Source organism: Somniosus microcephalus, chromosome 7 (genome assembly GCF_052327205.1).
Source record: "Somniosus microcephalus isolate GS21.2 chromosome 7, FLI_Smic_1.0, whole genome shotgun sequence".
Classification (NCBI taxonomy): Eukaryota; Metazoa; Chordata; class Chondrichthyes; order Squaliformes; family Somniosidae; genus Somniosus; species Somniosus microcephalus.
The window spans coordinates 265372128-265391854 of NC_140993.1; the positions used below are offsets into that span (position 1 = coordinate 265372128).

At 46.6% G+C, this 19727-nt stretch overlaps 1 protein-coding gene across 2 annotated transcripts in view; it reads left to right on the forward strand.

Annotated features, from left to right (window-relative positions):
* Window positions 1-19727, forward strand: part of LOC147115297 (eukaryotic translation initiation factor 3 subunit E) — a 178107-nt gene that overhangs the window by 34490 nt on the left and 123890 nt on the right. For both annotated transcript variants that reach the window (XR_015079108.1, XM_085993719.1), the window contains exons 6-7: window positions 3694-3819; window positions 4029-4153. Coding sequence is in view for 1 of the 2 variants with exons in the window: in XM_085993719.1 (XP_085849845.1) it covers window positions 3694-3819; window positions 4029-4153 (251 nt within the window). In the remaining variant the exon portion in view is untranslated. The remainder of the gene's footprint in view (window positions 1-3693; window positions 3820-4028; window positions 4154-19727) is intronic.

The window sequence follows — 19727 nt, forward strand, 5'->3', positions numbered from 1 at the left end:
GGGCGATGGGTCTGGTTCGGGGGGGAGGGGGCGATGGGTCTGGTTCGGGGGGGAGGGGGCGATGGGTCTGGTTCGGGGGGGAGGGGGCGATGGGTCTGGTTCGGGGGGGAGGGGGCGATGGGTCTGGTTCGGGGGGGAGGGGGCGATGGGTCTGGTTCGGGGGGGAGGGGGCGATGGGTCTGGTTCGGGGGGGAGGGGGCGATGGGTCTGGTTCGGGGGGAGGGGGCGATGGGTCTGGTTCGGGGGGAGGGGGCGATGGGTCTGGTTCGGGGGGGAGGGGGCGATGGGTCTGGTTCGGGGGGGGAGCGGGCGATGGGTCTGGTTCGGGGGGAGGGGGCGATGGTCTGGTTCGGGGGGGAGGGGGCGATGGGTCTGGTTCGGGGGGGAGGGGGCGATGGGTCTGGTTCGGGGGGAGGGGGCGATGGGTCTGGTTCGGGGGGAGGGGGCGATGGGTCTGGTTCGGGGGGGGAGCGGGCGATGGGTCTGGTTCGGGGGGGAGGGGGCGATGGTCTGGTTCGGGGGGGAGGGGGCGATGGGTCTGGTTCGGGGGGGAGGGGGCGATGGGTCTGGTTCGGGGGGGGAGCGGGCGATGGGTCTGGTTCGGGGGGGAGGGGGCGATGGGTCTGGTTCGGGGGGGGAGCGGGCGATGGGTCTGGTTCGGGGGGGAGGGGGCGATGGGTCTGGTTCGGGGGGGAGGGGGCGATGGGTCTGGTTCGGGGGGGGAGCGGGCGATGGGTCTGGTTCGGGGGGAGGGGGCGATGGGTCTGGTTCGGGGGGAGGGGGCGATGGGTCTGGTTCGGGGGGGGAGCGGGCGATGGGTCTGGTTCGGGGGGGAGGGGGCGATGGTCTGGTTCGGGGGGGAGGGGGCAATGGGTCTGGTTCGGGGGGGAGGGGGCGATGGGTCTGGTTCGGGGGGGAGGGGGCGATGGTCTGGTTCGGGGGGGAGGGGGCAATGGGTCTGGTTCGGGGGGGGAGCGGGCGATGGGTCTGGTTCGGGGGGGAGGGGGCGATGGGTCTGGTTCGGGGGGAGGGGGCGATGGGTCTGGTTCGGGGGGGAGGGGGCGATGGGTCTGGTTCGGGGGGAGGGGGCGATGGGTCTGGTTCGGGGGGGAGGGGGCGATGGGTCTGGTTCGGGGGGGGAGCGGGCGATGGGTCTGGTTCGGGGGGGAGGGGGCGATGGGTCTGGTTCGGGGGGGAGGGGGCGATGGGTCTGGTTCGGGGGGGAGGGGGCGATGGGTCTGGTTCGGGGGGGAGGGGGCGATGGGTCTGGTTCGGGGGGAGGGGGCGATGGGTCTGGTTCGGGGGGGGAGGGGGCAATGGGTCTGGTTCGGGGGGGAGGGGGCAATGGGTCTGGTTCGGGGGGGGAGCGGGCGATGGGTCTGGTTCGGGGGGGAGGGGGCAATGGGTCTGGTTCGGGGGGGGAGGGGGCGATGGGTCTGGTTCGGGGGGGAGGGGGCGATGGGTCTGGTTCGGGGGGGAGCGGGCAATGGGTCTGGTTCGGGGGGGGAGGGGGCAATGGGTCTGGTTCGGGGGGGGAGCGGGCGATGGGTCTGGTTCGGGGGGTGAGTGGGCGATGGGCGGAGTTGGGGGCTTGCATGGTAAGAAATAAAGGCAGGAACTGATCCACTGGTGGCAAAGCTGTGCTCCTGATATAAACAGTAATAGCGTTCCACATCGAGCATAGAGTCAGCATAAATGGTAAATGCAATCAGATGTCCTGGTACCCGATGGAACACTTGAGAACTTTCAGTGCTTCTGTAGGGTTGAAGTTAATGCCAGTGTGATGTAATATAATGCTGGTAATGATCCAGGATTTTATAATGCAATAAGTTGAAATAGAAGCTTGAAATATATTTCTAAGGAGTTGAAAATTGATTTCTAACTTGAATTTCTGCATCAAATTATGACTTGAGCTGCTTTTTGTGGGCAAAGTAAATTTAGAAGGAGGAATACAAACTACACTTTTCCACCATGCAAATAACCTGTGAAGCTTTTGTTGAGACCACATTATAGATGGGTGAAAGTGTGAAAATCAACTTTTGTTAGTCTGTTGGTTACTTTCTAATGGCTCAGGTAAATGTTGGATGCCATGAGCTACTGAAACTTCTACACGCAGCCACTGTAGCATCAGTTCAGCAATAATAGAATGATTTGACCTACATCCCCTTGTATTTAATTATGAAATGGGGAGTGTGTGAAAAATAAAATGTTTTGCAAGTAAATTACCCGTGTCCATTTCCTTTGTGTTGCTATGCTTTTCAATACATAACAGCACAAAGAAGCTTTGCCAGCTCTCCATCTTGGTGTCTGAGTTCAGGAAGATAAATGCATGAATATTTGATCAAATATGACCAGCCCTTGTTTTATATTTGTACTGATAATGACAATACACAGCCCAAGGCTGGGGCTGATAAGTGGCACACTTGCCTCGTTTTCTCATTAACTAAATTCCAACAAGCGAGAGTCTAACCACCGCCCCATGCCATTCAACTGCATTACCATCGCCAAATCCCCCACCATCAACATCCTGGGGGTCACCATTGACCAGAAACTTAACTGGACCAGCCACATAAATACTGTGGCTACAAGAGCAGGTCAGAGGCTGCAAGTGTCTCACCTCCTGACCCCCCCCAAAGCCTTTCCACCATCCACAAGGCACAAGTAAGAAGTGTGATGGAATACTCTCCACTTGCCTGGATGAGTGCAGCTCCAACAACACTCAAGAAGCTCGACACCATCCAGGACAAAGCAGCCCGCTTGATTGGCACCCCATCCACTACCTTAAACATTCACTCCCTCCACCACCGATGCACCGTGGCTGCAGTGTGTACCATCTGCAAGATGAACTGCAGCAACTCGCCAATGCTTCTTCGGCAGCACCTCCCAAACCCGTGACCTCTTCCACCGAGAAGGACAAGGGCAGCAGGCACATGGCAACACCACCACCCCCAAGTTCCCTCCAAGTCACACACCATCCTGAGTTAGAAGTATATCGCCAATCCTTCATCATCGCTGGGTCAAAATCCTGGAACTCCCTACCTAACAGCACTGTGGGAGTACCTTCACCACACGGACTGCAGCAGTTCAAGAAGGCGGCTCACCACCACCTTCTCGAGGGCAATTAGGGATGGGCAATAAATGCTGGCCTTGCCAGCGACGCTCACATCCCTTAAACCAATTTAAAAAAGTCACAGACTTGCATCTTTCTGGTGTTGTGCAGCTTGCTGCTATATCTAAAGTTACTGTGCTGAACTAATCATTTACTAATTCATTATGGGCATTTAAAAAACAAAAACAAATACCAGATGAATAAGTAAGGATTCCATTAGTCAAAACCAAGTGCTGCTGGAACAGTGCTGTGGGATTGCAGCCATTAATTGGAGGTTAAGAAAAGTTACACAGTTTGTAAAGGCTTGGTTTGTGAAAGTGCTAAGTTCATGTATCACGAGCAGGTTGAAACCTATAGTAGCAAAACTAATTCTAGCGAGCTTTTTACTGATCAACCAGGGTTACCTTAAGACTCCCAAGTTGTAATCGTACTGCAAAAAGCAAGCTTATTGGGATGTCCCCAATGCTGGTTTTAATTGGTCTCCATGGCAGTTTATGCTTGGTTTGCCTCGCCAGTTATGCAAGGGAACAAGTTCAATAGGTTGAAATAATTACATTTAATGCGTTATCTTCCCGTTTCAACAGGTTCCTTCTACTGACCGCAATGCCCTGAGTTCACTCTGGGGGAAACTAGCATCAGAGATTCTGATGCAGAACTGGGAAGCTGCTATGGAGGATCTAACGCGACTCAAAGAAACCATTGATAATAATGTAAGCACCTTTCACGTGTTGCACACTTCCTCTCGCCAAAGGTTAAATTTAGTCAATTTGTGGTTAAAGTGGGCATTTTTCAAATTTCAAAAGAGTATGTCACTATGCTTTGTAACTTGAGTGTGTTTGGTACAGGTGCAGCTTTGAAGTAGATTGGTTTCCCACCAGATTTAACCTGCAAATTAAAAGCCGTTTCATTTTTCTCTCAGTCTGTCAGTTCTCCTCTCCAATCTCTTCAGCAAAGGACATGGTTAATCCACTGGTCACTGTTTGTGTTCTTCAACCATCCTAAAGGCAGAGACAACATCATTGACCTCTTCCTTTATCAACCACAGTGAGTACTGTACACGCACAGCATTTTTCACTTGTTAAACTTTGCATAGATGGATTAACAGTCGCCCAACTAGAAAAAATCATGGGAGCGCCCATCCCTTTTAGACTGAAAGTCATGCGATTTCATTTAACGTGTTATGAACATGCTCTCTGTTTCCCATTGCAGCTTGGTGCTTTTTCACCCAGGGACTTAAAGACTGTTAACCAAATGGTTTGCCATATTTTTTTGAAGTGTATTTTAAGTCCAAGAAAAGTGGTTAACTAAACACCAAATGCGATGTTAACCATAGTCATAGTAGTTTTTATTTTCCTGCATGTACAATTTGAGGGCTTGCTGAAAAATGGGAGTTTTGAGGTTCAAAGCCAGTAAATAAACCAAAACATTTATTTACCAGGAGCTGTTGGTTTGTTATTGCAAACACTTGGCTGGTGTGTTGGACTCTTAATGGGGGAGCATTTCAAATCCAGTTGCAATTCTTAATGGAACATCCTTTTCTAACTATCCTCAGATCCCACATTTTGTACAGTGACGATTTGAAAGTAAATCTGAAATGTAGTTCACAACTTTCTTTTAATAGAGCTGGTAAGTTTGAAACAGTTTGGTGAAAATCAGACAGCTGATTTGGCGGGGGTGTCGGCGGGCACGATCAATGGCAGGTCGGGTGGGAAAGTTTTTTTCCCCCCCTGCGAGTTGGGACCCCGCTGTGAGCCCCCCCGCCACGTGCCTCTGAACCCCCCCACCCCCCCCCCATGCCACACGCATGTCGGGTCTGGTCAGCGCTGAGCACACCCAACATGCAATGGGCGGGTTCACAGTGGGGGATCCAATTCAGGTAATTAGTGACTTGTTTAGAGCCACTTAAGAATGAATTTCCGCTCTCCTGCATTTGACAGCTCGCCCACGGGGCCCTCGCTGGTCGTGGACCATGTCTGCCAAGCTGAGGCGGGAGTTTAGTGGGTGGCCATTGAATCAGCTGTTGAGTTGATAGCTTGAAATGTACAGTAAAAGCTCCCACCTTAGAGATATCTTCCTTCCTGAGCTGTTCCTCACTGCATTTCCCCAACAGATTCACCATGCTGAAAGTCTTTACACAAGTCTCCATCCAGTCTGACCTCATTACACCTCTCAGCATTGACAGATCGCTTCTGTCATCTCTACTTTACTTGCCATCTATTCCATCAGCTTGGGTGCCCTTTATACTCTCTCCCCTTGTTCCTCAGAATCCCACTGCGATCAGCCAGAACACCTGCAGCACCAACAACGCCACCACCAACCTTCTCCGCAATCAACTGATGCTGCACAGGACAGAGCGCATCAGCACCCGAACATATTGCTGCCCGGTATGGCCTCACCATGGCCAGATTTACTTCACTTGACGCTGTACACCCTGGCTGCCACATGATGCGCCAGGTTGGCACCACACCAACAACATAAAGCATCCCTACAATGCCCAAGCCATTCCTTTCACACTCATCACCATTGCAGGGGGTACAGTTATGTCTCACCATTCACTGCAACTCACTAAGCTACTTCCAAAGGTGCACACACACCTGTCCAAGAATGCAAAGTATTGAAAATAAAGGTTTCAATGTTTGACACCACATTAACAGAAACTTTTCATGAACATTGGATAAAACACCCAAGTGCCTACCCTTGTGTGTTGGTATGATTGCACTAGGGTGAGTGTGAGGGGTGGCTAGTGAGCTGGGGAAGTGATAATGTAGATAGAGAGGGATGGGTGGAGGTGCAAGGTATGTTGGTGTGAGTAAGGATGTGCAGGAGTAGAGTAGGGAAGGCAGAGTGATGGGAATATGATGAGTGGCACAGCAAGATGAGGTTGAGTGTGGCTTTGTACTAATGTTTTGTGAGCTACTGAGATCATTGAAATGCTTGTGGCACTGCAGCCAGGTCCTCCTGACCACATCCCCGCTTGTGCCCTCCTCTGCAATGTGCAACCAGGCGGTGTTGATCCTCTGGGGAGGTCTCTTCCGCCCATGGGAAGGGAAGAGGACTGCCCTGCGTGCTGTGACTCCCTCTATAAGCATATGGAGGGAGCCATGGTGCACCTCTGTGCAGTGCTTGTCAGTGTTTGCAGCACTTAAGGCCGTGGTCCCTTTAAGGAAACCAGCTGATGACGTCATCAAATGACGTCACCAGTCCCGCTTCCTCTAATTAGCTGGAAAGTGCGCTGGGCGGGGCTTAACAAACCCAATCAAGGGAAATTCATTTCAGAGGCCGGGATGGATGCAGCAGCAGGGTGGGGACCCGCCGAGGTTTGTAAAATCCTGGCCATAAATCCTACAGGTGACCTGTCTCGTGAGAGATGCATTATTCTGCAGGTGGCGTCAGCTGGTACAACCGTGCAATTGTGGTGCTCTGTAACAATCACGAATCAGCCTGCAGAACTGACGAGTAGTCAAGATAGGAGAAAATCGGGAAGGAACGAGGCCGTTGGAACCGAGCAAAGCAATCGAAAGGGATGCCGAGCCTGTGCGCCAAGGTGCCCTAGCTGCCACACAGCAGAGCTAAGGCGGTGAATTGGATCTGGAGCTTGTCCAGGTCCCAATTGTGCGTGCTGTGCCATTTCTGATTTAAATTGGGTTAGAACGGACTCGGTCGCTGCACATTCGTGGCAACTTGCAGTTGGCTGGCGTACCATGCCAATTCCAAATGAAAGAGTACAAAGTAAAACGCTTTTGGATTGTATGTTGAAATTGTCTTCGATTGCTTTGTAAATTTAGTGAGTTCAGGAAGGACTGTGTTTTAACATTTTTCTTTGTTACATTGCTTTAAACTATGCCCAGATCTGTAATCTGCTTGTAACTCCTGCTGGTCTGAGTTAGAAGCAATGCTCCCAATAAAAGTTGCATTTTATTGAGTATTTTTGTGACCGAGCTGGGAATTTGGGTGCATTCTGAGATGCAAGAGTGAATTATCTTGGTTGTAAATGTGTTATCGCTGAAAAGTTTTTATGAAGTGGGAGTAAAATGAGGGACATTTAAGACGTTAATAGCACTTTTGGAAAGTTGTGGCAAGTTGTCTGTTCGTGGTGGTTCTGGGACCCAAGTGCGCATTTCTATCTTGTGCCGAGGAAACCTGAATCTAGCCCATTAGAGCAGAGATTGAATGTTTGCAGGAGGCTAATTAACCTGATTTTTAGCATGATTATACGAGGCTACATTGAATGTGAATCGTTTAGAATTGAAGTTCAGGTGTGCAACATGGAGAATGGTATAGTTGTCAACATCATGGATTGTAAGTGACTTGAGAGGTAAAATTAACTGTAAACACTGATTTATTTTAAAATTAAGTCAACCGTGACCACAAACACGTAGACTGTTCAGCAAAGCCAGCTGCACGAGTGTGTTTTATTGAACTTTTCCTGCAAAGCAAGACGCATTAGATATATTTCACTTGATACGGGAGAGGTTGTAAACGCTGTCGTGCTCTGAACATAAACTAGCTTCCTATTTGGAAGATTACAAGCTTTCTTTTTTAAACGCAAGATGAAAAAGAACGATTTGAGCAGCCTGTAAACTCTCTGGTAATTGCTAAATGAGTAGCTTGCAAGCGGGAGTCTGGCTCACAAAATCCTTTGGTGTGTAGAACTTCTGCAGTTTTAAATTAATTGCCCACCTTCAAGCAGTGTGAACGTATGCACATGGCTTGTGTATCTGCTTGCCCAAAGGGATCTGTTAGTCTTTAGTTAATCTACATTCTATCCGAACATGTGGGAAGCTTCTAATGTAGACCACATGAGTGCTAAACGCCTACTGCAGTGCGTGGTGTGGATGAGTCCTGTTCAATTACAAGTTGCCTTGCCCGTTGCAGGCTGTTCTAATTTGCCCCCGAGTGTGTGTCACTGATTCTTAATTGCTCCCCTGTTTCCTGCAACGCGCTCTTGGTAAAGAAAAGTGCTTGCTTATTTTATCTCCGCTTTTGGTTCTCGGGAGGTGTGTTTCATCTTTTTTTTTTGTACGCCTAGCCTGTGGCATTACAAAATGCTGCTGCTCTGTGCTCGTTAAAGTGGAATTAAGTGAAGTCAGAATGATCGTGCTGCTGATTCACATAATCAGTGAGGTTGATTCGAGTGTGTTGCAGTGTCGAGGGTTGCTGGCTGGTAATGTGTGATTCTTGTAAGAAGGCATCGGCTCCATCTGACAAAACGTCTGGGACTCTTCCGAACCGAAACATTTTGAACAAACAGAAGGGGAGGAAAAAAACCAGAAGAAATTTAATTTTTTAAAACTACTGTAAAGTTTCTGTGAAACATATTTCGGTGCCCATTAATTCTAGTTAATTAATAAAGAATGCAAAAACGACATGTTCTTAGAGTGGAGAGGTTTAAGGGGAGATTTTAATAGAGGCAGTCAAAACTGAGGGGAGTTGATAAATTAAATAGGAGGAACTGTTTCCACTGGGAGGAGGGTTGGTAACCAGAGGACACAGATTTAAGATACAGGAAACTCTTTGGTGTCCGGCACCGACGGGACCGGCGTGTTGCCGGTTGATCAAAAATTCCGGATGACGGAGAGGGTTATCTACCGAGGCTATTTTTAACAAAGAAAAAGAAAAAAATCAAGAAATGTGCAGTATACAGCAATTGGGTACTCACCTACAGAATGTTGTGTTAAATGGATGGTGGAAGATGCTTGATTAAGTACAGTACTGCCAGTTGAGGGTAAGGTGTGGAGCTGCCGGTGTTGGACTGGGGTGGACAAATGTAAGAAGTCACACAACACCAGGTTATAGTCCAACAGCTTTATTTGAAATCACAAGCTTTCGGAGCGCTGCTCCTTCGTCAGGTGAAGTGGAGAAATGCATAAAGACACAGCTTATATAGTCAGAGAATAATGTCAGATGTTTACAGGTAATCTTTCTAACTGCCATTTATCACACCTCGGCAGAGAGATAATCACAGCAATCAAAGGTGTGAATGATGTCCAAACAGGTCAGTCAGGAAAACAGCTTCCACCCTAACCACGTTAAAGAAGCCATCCCCTATGGACAAGCCCTGCGAATACACAGGATCTGCTCAGACGAGGAGGAACGTGATGGACACCTACAGACGCTGAAAGACGCCCTCGTAAGAACGGGATATGACGCTCGACTCGTCGATCGACAGTTACGATGGGCCACAACGAAAAATCGCATAGACCTCCTCAGAAGACAAACACGGGACACAACCAACAGAGTACCTTTCGTTGTCCAGTACTTCCCCGGAGCGGAGAAACTACGCCATGTTCTTCGCAGCCTTCAACATGTCATCGATGACGACGAACACCTCGCTAAGGCCATCCCCACGCTTCCACTACTCGCCTTCAAACAGCCGCCTAACCTCAAACAGACCATCGTTCGCAGCAAATTACCCAGCTTTCAGGAGAACAGTGACCACGACACCACACAACCCTGCCACGGCAACTTCTGCAAGACATGCCAGCTCATCAACACAGATACCATCATCATACGTGAGGACACCACCCACCAGGTACATGGTACATACTCATGTGACTCGGCCAACGTTGTCTACCTCATACGTTGCAGGAAAGGATACCCTGGAGCATGGTACATCGGCGAGACTATGCAGACACTGCGACAACGGATGAACGGATACCGCGCAACAATCGCCAGGCAGGAGTGTTCCCTCCCAGTCGGGGAACACTTCAGCAGTCAAGGACATTCAGCCTCCGATCTTCGGGTAAGCATTCTCTAAGGCGGCCTTCGAGACACACGACAACGCAAAATTGTCGAGCAGAAACTGATAGCCAAGTTCCGCACCCATGAGGACGGCCTCAACCGGGATCTTGGATTCATGTCACGCTACATGTAACCCCACCTGACGTAGGGTCATCCAGACTCGAGTTGTCGTTGGCTTGTTCTCTCTACACAGATGCGGCCGGACCTGCTGTGATTTCCAGCCAAAAAAAATGTATTTTGTCTTTTTTTTGTTTTTCATACAGACCCCAGCATCTGCAACATTTGACCCCTTGTGACCCCACCTCATTGTTCTTTGATGTAATGTTTCCCTGACTGACCTGTTTGGACACCATTCACACCTTTTGATTGCTGTGATTATCTCTCTGCTGAGGTGTGATAAATGGCAGTTAGAAAGATTACCTGTAAACATCTGACATTATTCTCTGACTATATAAGCTGTGTCTTTATGCATTTCTCCACTTCACCTGACGAAGGAGCAGCGCTCCGAAAGCTTGTGATTTCAAATAAAGCTGTTGGACTATAACCTGGTGTTGTGTGACTTCTTACAGTTGAGGGTAATGCAATGCAATGACTACCAGCAGCGTGGGAGACGCACAGTACCCCTGTAAAATGGCGGATCGGAAGAGACTACCGGCAGCGCAGGAGAGTCAGACTCCTGTTATTGAGGTGTTCCGACTTCTGACAGCGCCAAGAAGCCGAGTAGTGGCAGTTTGGAGAACTGCCCCCACTGACTAACTCGGCCACCGCAGGAGACTCGGACTCGGCAACATTGCCGGTTATTGAGGTGGTGTTTTCGGAGTGAGAATTTTGCCGGTTAATAGAGAATTCCGGATATTTAGGTGCCGTTTAAACGAGAGTTTCCTGTAATTGGCAAAAGAATCCGAGGGGAAATGCAGAGAATTTGTTTTATGCAGCGAGTTGTTTTAATCCGGAATGCGCTGCCTGAAAGGGCGGAGGAAGCAGATTCAATAGTAACTTTCAAAAGGGAATTGGATAAATACTTGAAAAGGAAACTTTTACAGTGCTATGGGAAAAGAGCAGGGGAGTGTCAATCATTGGATAGCTCTTTCAAAGAGCCGACAATAAGCACAATGGGCCGAATGGGCTCCTGTGCTGTATGATTCTATGACATTACAAAATATCTAAGCAGAAGGGATACATCAGAGAATCCGCGAGTTGAAAGGAAGTTCATGATATTTTGGTTGATATTTTCAGAGTTCTGTTAATACTAGAGAAGTGGAATTGAAGGATGACAAATATAGTTTCAATATTCAAAAAACGGAGTAAGGCACAAAACCTGGTTATTGGCCTACTGCCACATTACTCTGAAATGCACGATCCCATCTGCTCTCCGAAGCTAAACTCGAGTCAGGTCAATTTGTCTAACCTCCATAGTGGGGAACTATACTTGGGGGGTTTTGTGTCGCGTATTACAGAATATCCCCTTCCTGTTTGTGAAGTAAAATTGAGCATTTAAAAATAGCTTCCTTGTCTAACCTTACCTCTAAATTCTAGCTTTAGGAATAATAACTCAAACCACAGGCTTGTCTGAAAGACTGGGCCTCGGAGTAAAAATGTTCTTGAAGGGTACTCGAGGACACAGTCAGATTTATAGTATGTTGAGTCTTGTTATTGTGAAATGTCACTTGTTGTAGTTTTCATTGTTATAAACGTTGTCAACATTAGATATTTTAGTTAATGAGAAAACGAGGCAAGTGGCCAAAAGGATTCATGAAATTTTCATTTTAACTAATTAGTTGCAAGTGTGCTGGAAATTTGCCCAAGATTTGTGGATGCCCAAATGTGACATAGTGGGCAGGAAGTGTGTGCAGCCGTGCTATGTATTTATTGGACTCTCCCAGTACATTCACATGTTTGAAACTATTGAGGTAATTTTATGAAGTCTTTGTACATTTAAGTGTGCACTTAGAGAGGTTAGGAGGCTATTGTGCATTTAGGTGTACTGTTGCATCAATTTTACGTTGGGTAAAGTTTTTTTTCTTTATTCATTCACGGGATATGGGCTTCGCTGGCAAGGCCAGCATTAATTGCCCATCCCTAATTGCCCTTAACTGAGTGGCTGCTGGGTTTCAGAGGGCCGTTGAGAGTCAGCCACATTGCTGTGGGTCTGAAGTCATGTGTCGGCCAGACCGGGTAAGGACGGCAGATTTCCTTCGCTCAAGGATGTTGGTGAACCCAACAGTTCCTTTGCTCCATCCTTGCCCCAGAAGTGTATAGCCTAGGGACATAGTGCAAGAGGCTGTTCACATTTGCCTAGCGCTTCCCCTTTAAATGGAAGATGGCCGAGTATCCGGTTGTCGTCTCCAAAAATCTTAATGTTTTAGGGCAGCAATCTTCATGTTCCACTTTCTGGTGCTGTGTCTTATTGCAGCCTGGAATATTGCACCATGGAAGTGATCTCAACTTAGCGATGGGAAGTGCAATCTGAAATGTATTTTTTGTCTATATTATTTCTCTTTTTGGATGCCTCTCCATGATTACTGAGGTGGGATGAGTAACCTGGTTTGTAGACTACCGTGGGCTCAGATCAGGAGCGTGTTTAAGAACATAACAAGAATTAGTAGCAGGAGTAGGCCATACAGCCCCTCATGCCTGCTGTGACATTCAATAAGGCCATGGCTGATCCTGGACCTCAACTCCTCCCACCCGATCCCCATATCCCTTGATTCCCCATGAGTCCAAAAATCTATCTATCTCAGTCTTGAATATGCGCAACGATTCAGCCTCCACAGCCCTCTGGGGTAGAGAATTCCCAGGATTCACAACCCTCTGAGTAAAGAAATTCCTCCTCATCTCGGTCTTAAATGGCCGACCCCTTATCCTGAGGCTATGCCCCCTAGTTTTACTCTCCAGCCAGGGGAAGCAATCTCTCAGCATCTATCCTGTCAATCTCCCTCAGGATCTTGTACGTTTCAATGAGACCACCTCTTGTTCTGCTAAACTCCAGAGAGTATAGGCCTAATCTACTCCATCTCTTTTCGTAGTATAACCCTCACATTCCAGAAATCAATCTAGTGAACCTTTGTTGCACCGCCTGTAAGGCAAGTATATCCTCGCTCAGATAAGGAGACCAAAACTGAGCACAATACTCCAGGTGTGGTGTCACCTAAGAACATAAGAATTAGGAGCAGAAGTAAGCCATATGACCACTCTAACCTGCTCTGCCATTCAATAAGATAATGGCTGATCTTGGACCTCAACTCCACTCTCCTGTCTCATCCCCATATCCCTTGATTCCCCATGAGTCTAAAAGCCCCTGTACAATTGCAGCAAGACTTCCTTACTTTTATACTCCAACCCCCTTGCAATAAAGGCCAACATGCCATTTGCCTTCCTAATTGCTTGCTGTACCTGCATGCTCTCTGTTTCTTGTACCAGGACACCTAAGTCTCTGAACACCAATATTTAGTAGTTTCTCACCAGTTTAAAAAAATAATTCTGTTTTCCAATTCTTCTTACCAAAGTGAATAACCTCACATTTCCCCACATTATACTCCATCTGCCACCTTATTGTCCACTCACTTAACCTGTCTATATCCCTTTGCAGGCTCTTCGTGTCCTCCTCACAGCTTACTTTCCTGCCGAGCTTTGTATCGTCAGCAAACTTGGATAGGATACACTCGGTGTTTGTGAGTCAGAACCTTGTGGTCCTCTCCTACATTGAGTTGTATGGAGTTCTGTGGGTATTGCTGATTTAATCTATGTCAACATAAGGTAACATCTGTGTGATGGAATCTAGTTTGTTTCAATGATATGAAAAGCAGATTGTGTTTTTGACTAAGTTTAAATGTGATCGTTTCCTTGATGTAAATAGCAGGATTGCTTCTTTGCTTGCACAGATTGGTTTGCTCCATTGTTTAGAATTGTATGTTTGATGCAGGCATATGAAGTGTTCATATCTTTCTGGATGGTGTTCATTTTGACATCTGCTTCCTATTGATGGGATATCTTACTGTTTTGAAAAGTTTCCTGTCTGTATGCATGATTTCTGATTGGGAAAACCCTGAAGCAATGCTGATTGGTTTGTCTTACCCTGTGATGATACTAGTCGTGTGGTTAGCAGCAATCAATCCGAATGTAACCCTGAAATTTCCCAGTCAACCTCATCTTCTGTTTCTACATTCATCTAAGAGCGACATTTTTAAAAAAAGGACTATAAAACAACGCACCAGCTCTTTTTGCATGTGTTGTGACCCTGCCGCCTCAGCCCACCCTCACTTGCCGACCCTAGCTCCCACCCACCCCTTGCATTGGGCCCAGTTTGCTCTGCTTCCAGCCGGCCCCTTTCGTGTGCATCCCTCCGTAACTGGCCACTTGACTTCCACTGCTGTCCTTGCTTCTGCCTCTGGATAACGTAGCAGAAAATTGGTGTGTGTGTGGGGGAAGTACCGTTGAGTTTGTCTGGGAACCATTCTGTCAAAGAATTACCAGGCGTTTGGATTTTAACACTGAAGGGTTAGATGAGCAACAACTTGCATTTATATGCAGGAAACTTTGTGCTATCCGGCACCGACGGGACCGAGCTACTGCCGTTGCCTAAAAAGTGCCGTACACTCCAGAGTTAATGTTGAAAGATACGGAGATTCTTTATCTCCGTATCTGACAACAATCACTGTTGCTTAGCAACAGCTTCTAAACACTCGTGTGTGGCTGCAAGGGTCTGTAGCTAAAGCTGTTGCTATAGCTACAGACCTTGCACTGCTTGACTGTGGGGGAAAAAAAAGCAAAGAAAACAAACAAGAAGAATAAAAAACGGCACCTGATTTCTGCCGGTGGCTCCAGTTTGCCGGATAGCTCACCTCCGGATAGCACAAAGTTTCCTGTAGTGCCTTTAACATAGTAAAACATCCCAACTGCTTCACAGAAGCAAAATCAAATAAAAATTGACACCGAGCCAAAGGAGGAGATACTAGGAGATGTGACTAAAAGCTTGGTCAAAGAGTTAGTTTTTAAGGAGCGGAGAGGTTTAGGGAGGGAATTCCAGAGCTTGGAGCCTAGATGGCTAAGGATACGGCTGCCAACAGCAGGGCAAAGGCAGTGGGGGGGGATGCACAAGAGGCCAGAATTGGATGAAGGCCGAGTTCTCAAAAGGGTTGTCGGACTGGAGGTCAGAGGTGCGAGGCCATGGAGGGACTTGAACATGAGGAAGAGAATTTTAAAAGCAAGGCATTGGTGGACTAGGAGCCAGTGTAAGTCAGCGCACACAGGGGTGATGGGTGAGTGGGACTTGGTGCGAGTTAGGATACGCGCAGCAGAGTTTTGGATGAGCGCAAGTTTGTGGGGTGGAGGATGGGAGGCCAGCCAGGGGAGCATTGGAATAGTCAAATCCAGAGGTAACAAAAGCATGGATGAGGCTTTCAGCAGAAAATGGGCTGAGAAGCAAGAAGCCAGTTTCATGACCAGTAATGAACCCATTTCTTACTGTGCCTATTATATATTGTCTTTCTAGAATACCACATTTATTGTGCTTCATATTAGTTGTGTAAATAAAGATATTTCAGGAAACTTTTTTATCCAGCACCGACGGGACTGGCGTGCTGCCGGTTGATCAAAAAGTCCGGATTACAGAGAGGCATACTTACTAAGGTACGAGAGCCCCGTACACGGCCACAGATCCAGGCGTCCCTGTTGCATGGCAACAGGTGCAGGAACCCCGGTTACACGGCCACAGATCCAGGTGTCCCTGTTGCATGGCAACAGGTGCAGGAACCCCGGTTACACGGCCACAGATGCAGGAACCCTGGTTACACGGCCACTAATATGAAGTAAAACTTACCTGAACCTACTCCTGAATTTTGCCGGTTAAGAGAGATTTCCGGTTATTTAGGTGCCGGTAAAAAGAGAGTTTCCTGTACTTGGTAAACCTTTGGTCTGTATGGTGATGATAGACATTTTTAAGAGACTTTGATCTTGTGGGGCGAGTTTGTTAAATTGGGTAAATAGTAAGCATTGGGTAATCGTAAAGCTCTGAAGTAAGCATGTCTGACTAGAGTGCAGAATAGATGCAGCTTCGGGATTGTAGGGCAGCAGATCACTACAGGAGTTGCTGCTAGACCATGCACTGGTAACCATTGGAGTCAATCACTGTTTAAGGTTCTTAGCCTGTGGAAGGGATGCAACACTATTGCTGTTGATAAAGCGGAGTTCAGCTGAATGCCACTGATCTCAGCATTTTGGTTGTTTTGATGTGATGCAATAACATCATCTGCATATTTTTGTGCTGAAGCATTATTTTGTGATGTTTCAAGTAATTGTTGCTTTTTAAAAATGTAATACAGTTCGTAACAATCGTGTAAATAGCTGAGAACGGCTGACGGGTTGCTGTTTAGTTTCTGCCTCCGTCTCGCCATTGTGGAATCAACAGGAATTCTCTCCTGTTTTGCCAAAATGATTAATTATTAAGGGCGACCGACATCTGTAAATGTTGTGGTCGTTGAATTAAACATTTGAGTTGGAAATAAAAAGACCTATCTGAGGTTTGGCCCGTGATGGGCAGCTGAAATATATAGATCATAGAACAAAACAGCGCAGATGGAGGTCATTCGGCCCATCATGCCTGTATCGGCTCTTTGAAAGAGCTATACAATTAGGTCGCTCTCCCCTGCTCGTTCCCCATAGCCCTGCTATTTCCCCCACTCCCCCTCCCCTTTGGGCATTTCTCCAATTCCCTTTTGAAAGTTATTATTGAATAGATAGAATAAACAAATGGTCTGGAAGGAGATTAAGCACACTGACCGGTTTCCTATGACTTAGTCCATGAGGATGCCAGTCTTGGGGACCTGTGGGTTGAGTCCTGTTTATGCACTCTTGCAGCTCATTTTTGCTTTTAAGATTGTAAAAGTGAATTGTTGTCATTCGGACTTCACAGAAGAACACCTAATATTGAAAGTGAAGTGTTGTTTGATTTATTTTGAGATGACTATGAAAACGGCCAAATACAAATGATCGTCCGCATAAAGGTAGATCAATGGATAAATATTCAGCTCGATCACTTCCAGGTTTGTAGTTGTAAAAAATTGCAAAGTTCGTGAATGTTTCAGCACTTCACTGTCTTCAGCTGAAGAACAGTTGGCTCCCTTTAGAAATATTTTAAAATTCATTAATAAAATTACACACAACTGACTTACAAATAGTTGTTTTGTCGCTTAAATTGCAAAGATGCAAAAAAGTAGTGCTTTTAATTTTATTGTTTTAACAATCTTTTATGTAAAATATGAAGGGGTTGAGAGCTAGCTGCAGGCACAATTTATTCTGCACGGAAAAGCGGTCAGCTTGCATACTGTCCATTCTATCAAAGATGGTTCAAATCTCGGAAAAGTGGAATTGGATAATGACCAGTAGCTTTGAACAAACTGAAGTGTCGTCATTCCTTTTGCTGAAGGAATATGACTGCTGGCATCCATACAGAGACGAGTCACTTTCCTTTCCACCCAACTTTGATTCAGCCTGGTCTAATCATCAGTTGCCGAGTAATGTGTGATCCTCCCAAGTTGAGCAATGTTTGTCTTTTCTGCATTTAGTGGAATACTTCACAACACTTCAGTTTCAATATTAGACCCTGAAGGTCAATCTTTAGATGAGTGTGTCCTTTTTATAAAAAGAAAGTTGTGACAATTGTATTGTTTTCCACGTTCAGATTTAAATCTGAGAAAAAATGAGACTTGAAGTGCATTCTGTTCGATTGTGAACAACAGGTTCTTGCGTTTATATCATCCCTTTAAGGTAGAAAAACATCACACGGCTCATCGGAGGAGTATTGAATAAAATGGACGATGAGCGAAAGAGGGGGAGCATTAGTAGGAGTGAGCAAAAGCTGGCACCGAGGGGTTGGGTTAAGGAGGGTCTTAAATCGAGAGAGGGAGATGGAAAGGTGGAGGGGTTTAGGGAGGAATTCCAGAAGCCTGGAGATCACAGCTACTGTTTTATTGAGATTATTAAAAAGGCCCAGCAGTTTGAGAAATGTGGGGTTCTCCTTACAAGCCTGCAGCATTGAGATGGGATTATGTAACTCCATGATTGTCCTTGACATGTCAGTGTGCTGTTATTGCATTTCAATGCCAAAAAGTCTGTGCTGTTACGCTGGCTGTATCATCACCTGATTTGACTTCTGTGTCTCATCTAGGGAATGTTTTCGAGGTTTGATATTGAGACCCGAGAGAGTGATTTGAGGGTAAAGTAATACCTGAGATTAGGCATTAAGAGCAGAGCGAAATTAGCTTCATAGGCAATTAGTGTCAGTACATTGTCCACAGCTGACCTATAATGTAGGTGCTAATATGATAGCTGATATATTTGTAATAGAATACTGTACTACTTGTAGGATATTATGTCATGTCTTTGGCTGAAGGCTTGGGTCAAGCTTGTACCTAAACTTTTCATTTGGATGCTGTTGAGATGTTAGAAACTGTTTTCTCATTGCAGTATTGTACAAGAAATAGATGCAGTAAGTGCGTCACTTAGATTACAATATTGATGTTCTCTCTGTGTACAAAGTATGTGGTTTAGATAATGTGTCTGAGCTAACATCACTTGAGTGCAGGTTCAATGCTGCGACTGCTAGATGTCAAGAAATTCATTATTGTAAAAAATATATAAATGAGGTCAGTTATTTAAGCTCTTTCAGTCTTTTTTTTGCCAATTCTCGAAACATGTTGGCCCAAAGAGTGGCTGTTCCTGTTGGGTCCTACTTATTCCAGCCATTTTGTCAAAAGGGCCACTTAAAACACAAATACGCAGCGTTCCATGTCTCCAGTTAGTCAGGAAGGCAGCGGGGTGTCGGGTAGTTAAATAACTTGCATTTATATAGCACCTTTCACATCCTGGGGATGCTGTAAAGTACTTCACGGCAAAGGATTCCTTTTGCAGTATAATTGCTGTCCTGTAGACAAACATAGCAGACAGTTGGGTCGCACAAACAGCAGATGAGATCGTTCTGTTTTTGATATTTTTAAGGGTGAATGTTAGCTGGGACACTGGGAGAACTCGCCTGCTCTTGTTCATAATGCAGCACAGGATCTTTTACGTCCACCTGCGAAGGCAAAGGTGGTGTCGGTGCAGCATCTGATCCGAAAGGCGGCACCTCCGACAAACGATGCTGTGCCAGTACAACACTGAAGTGTCAACCTAGGTTATGTGCTCGAGCACCAGAGTGGGGCTCAAACCCACAACCTCTGACTCGGACAAAAATGCAACCACTGAGCCAAACTGACCATCTGTTTTCTCGTGTGAACTTTACCCTCCAATGTCAAGAACCTGTAGACTTGATCTACACATGGAGAAACAATGCCAAAAATTAAGTAACAGCTATAATTTAAGTTTTCATGAAGGCTAACTTGGCTGGTTGACAATTAAAGATCTGTTTTCTCTTACTTTCAGTAAATGGTCTTGCAGGGCTAGGGCAGTGTCTTTCCAAAACGTTTGACTCCCACTCCTCCTATGTCCTCCGAATCCGATGCGAATCATCTCAATTGCATTCGTAGCGGGCATGGAAATTGCCACTGGTTTGGTATTCTCGGGTGTGATGCTGGCTGTGGAATTTAGAACATTCATATTGTGGAGTGGTATAGTTGCTCTTAGATTCTGGTTAAGGTGTTCAGCCTCAAAAGTGGTTCAGGAGAAATTTTTTAAACTGTTAGAAACATAGAAAAATAGGAGCAGGAGTAGGCCATTCGGTCCTTCGAGCCTGCTCCGCCATTCAAACTGATCATGGCTGATCCTCTATCTCAATACCATATTCCTGCTCTCTCCCCATACCCCTTGATGCCTTTTGTGTCTAGAAATCTATCTCCTTAAATATATTCAGTGACTTGGCCTCCACAGCCTTCTGTGGTAGAGA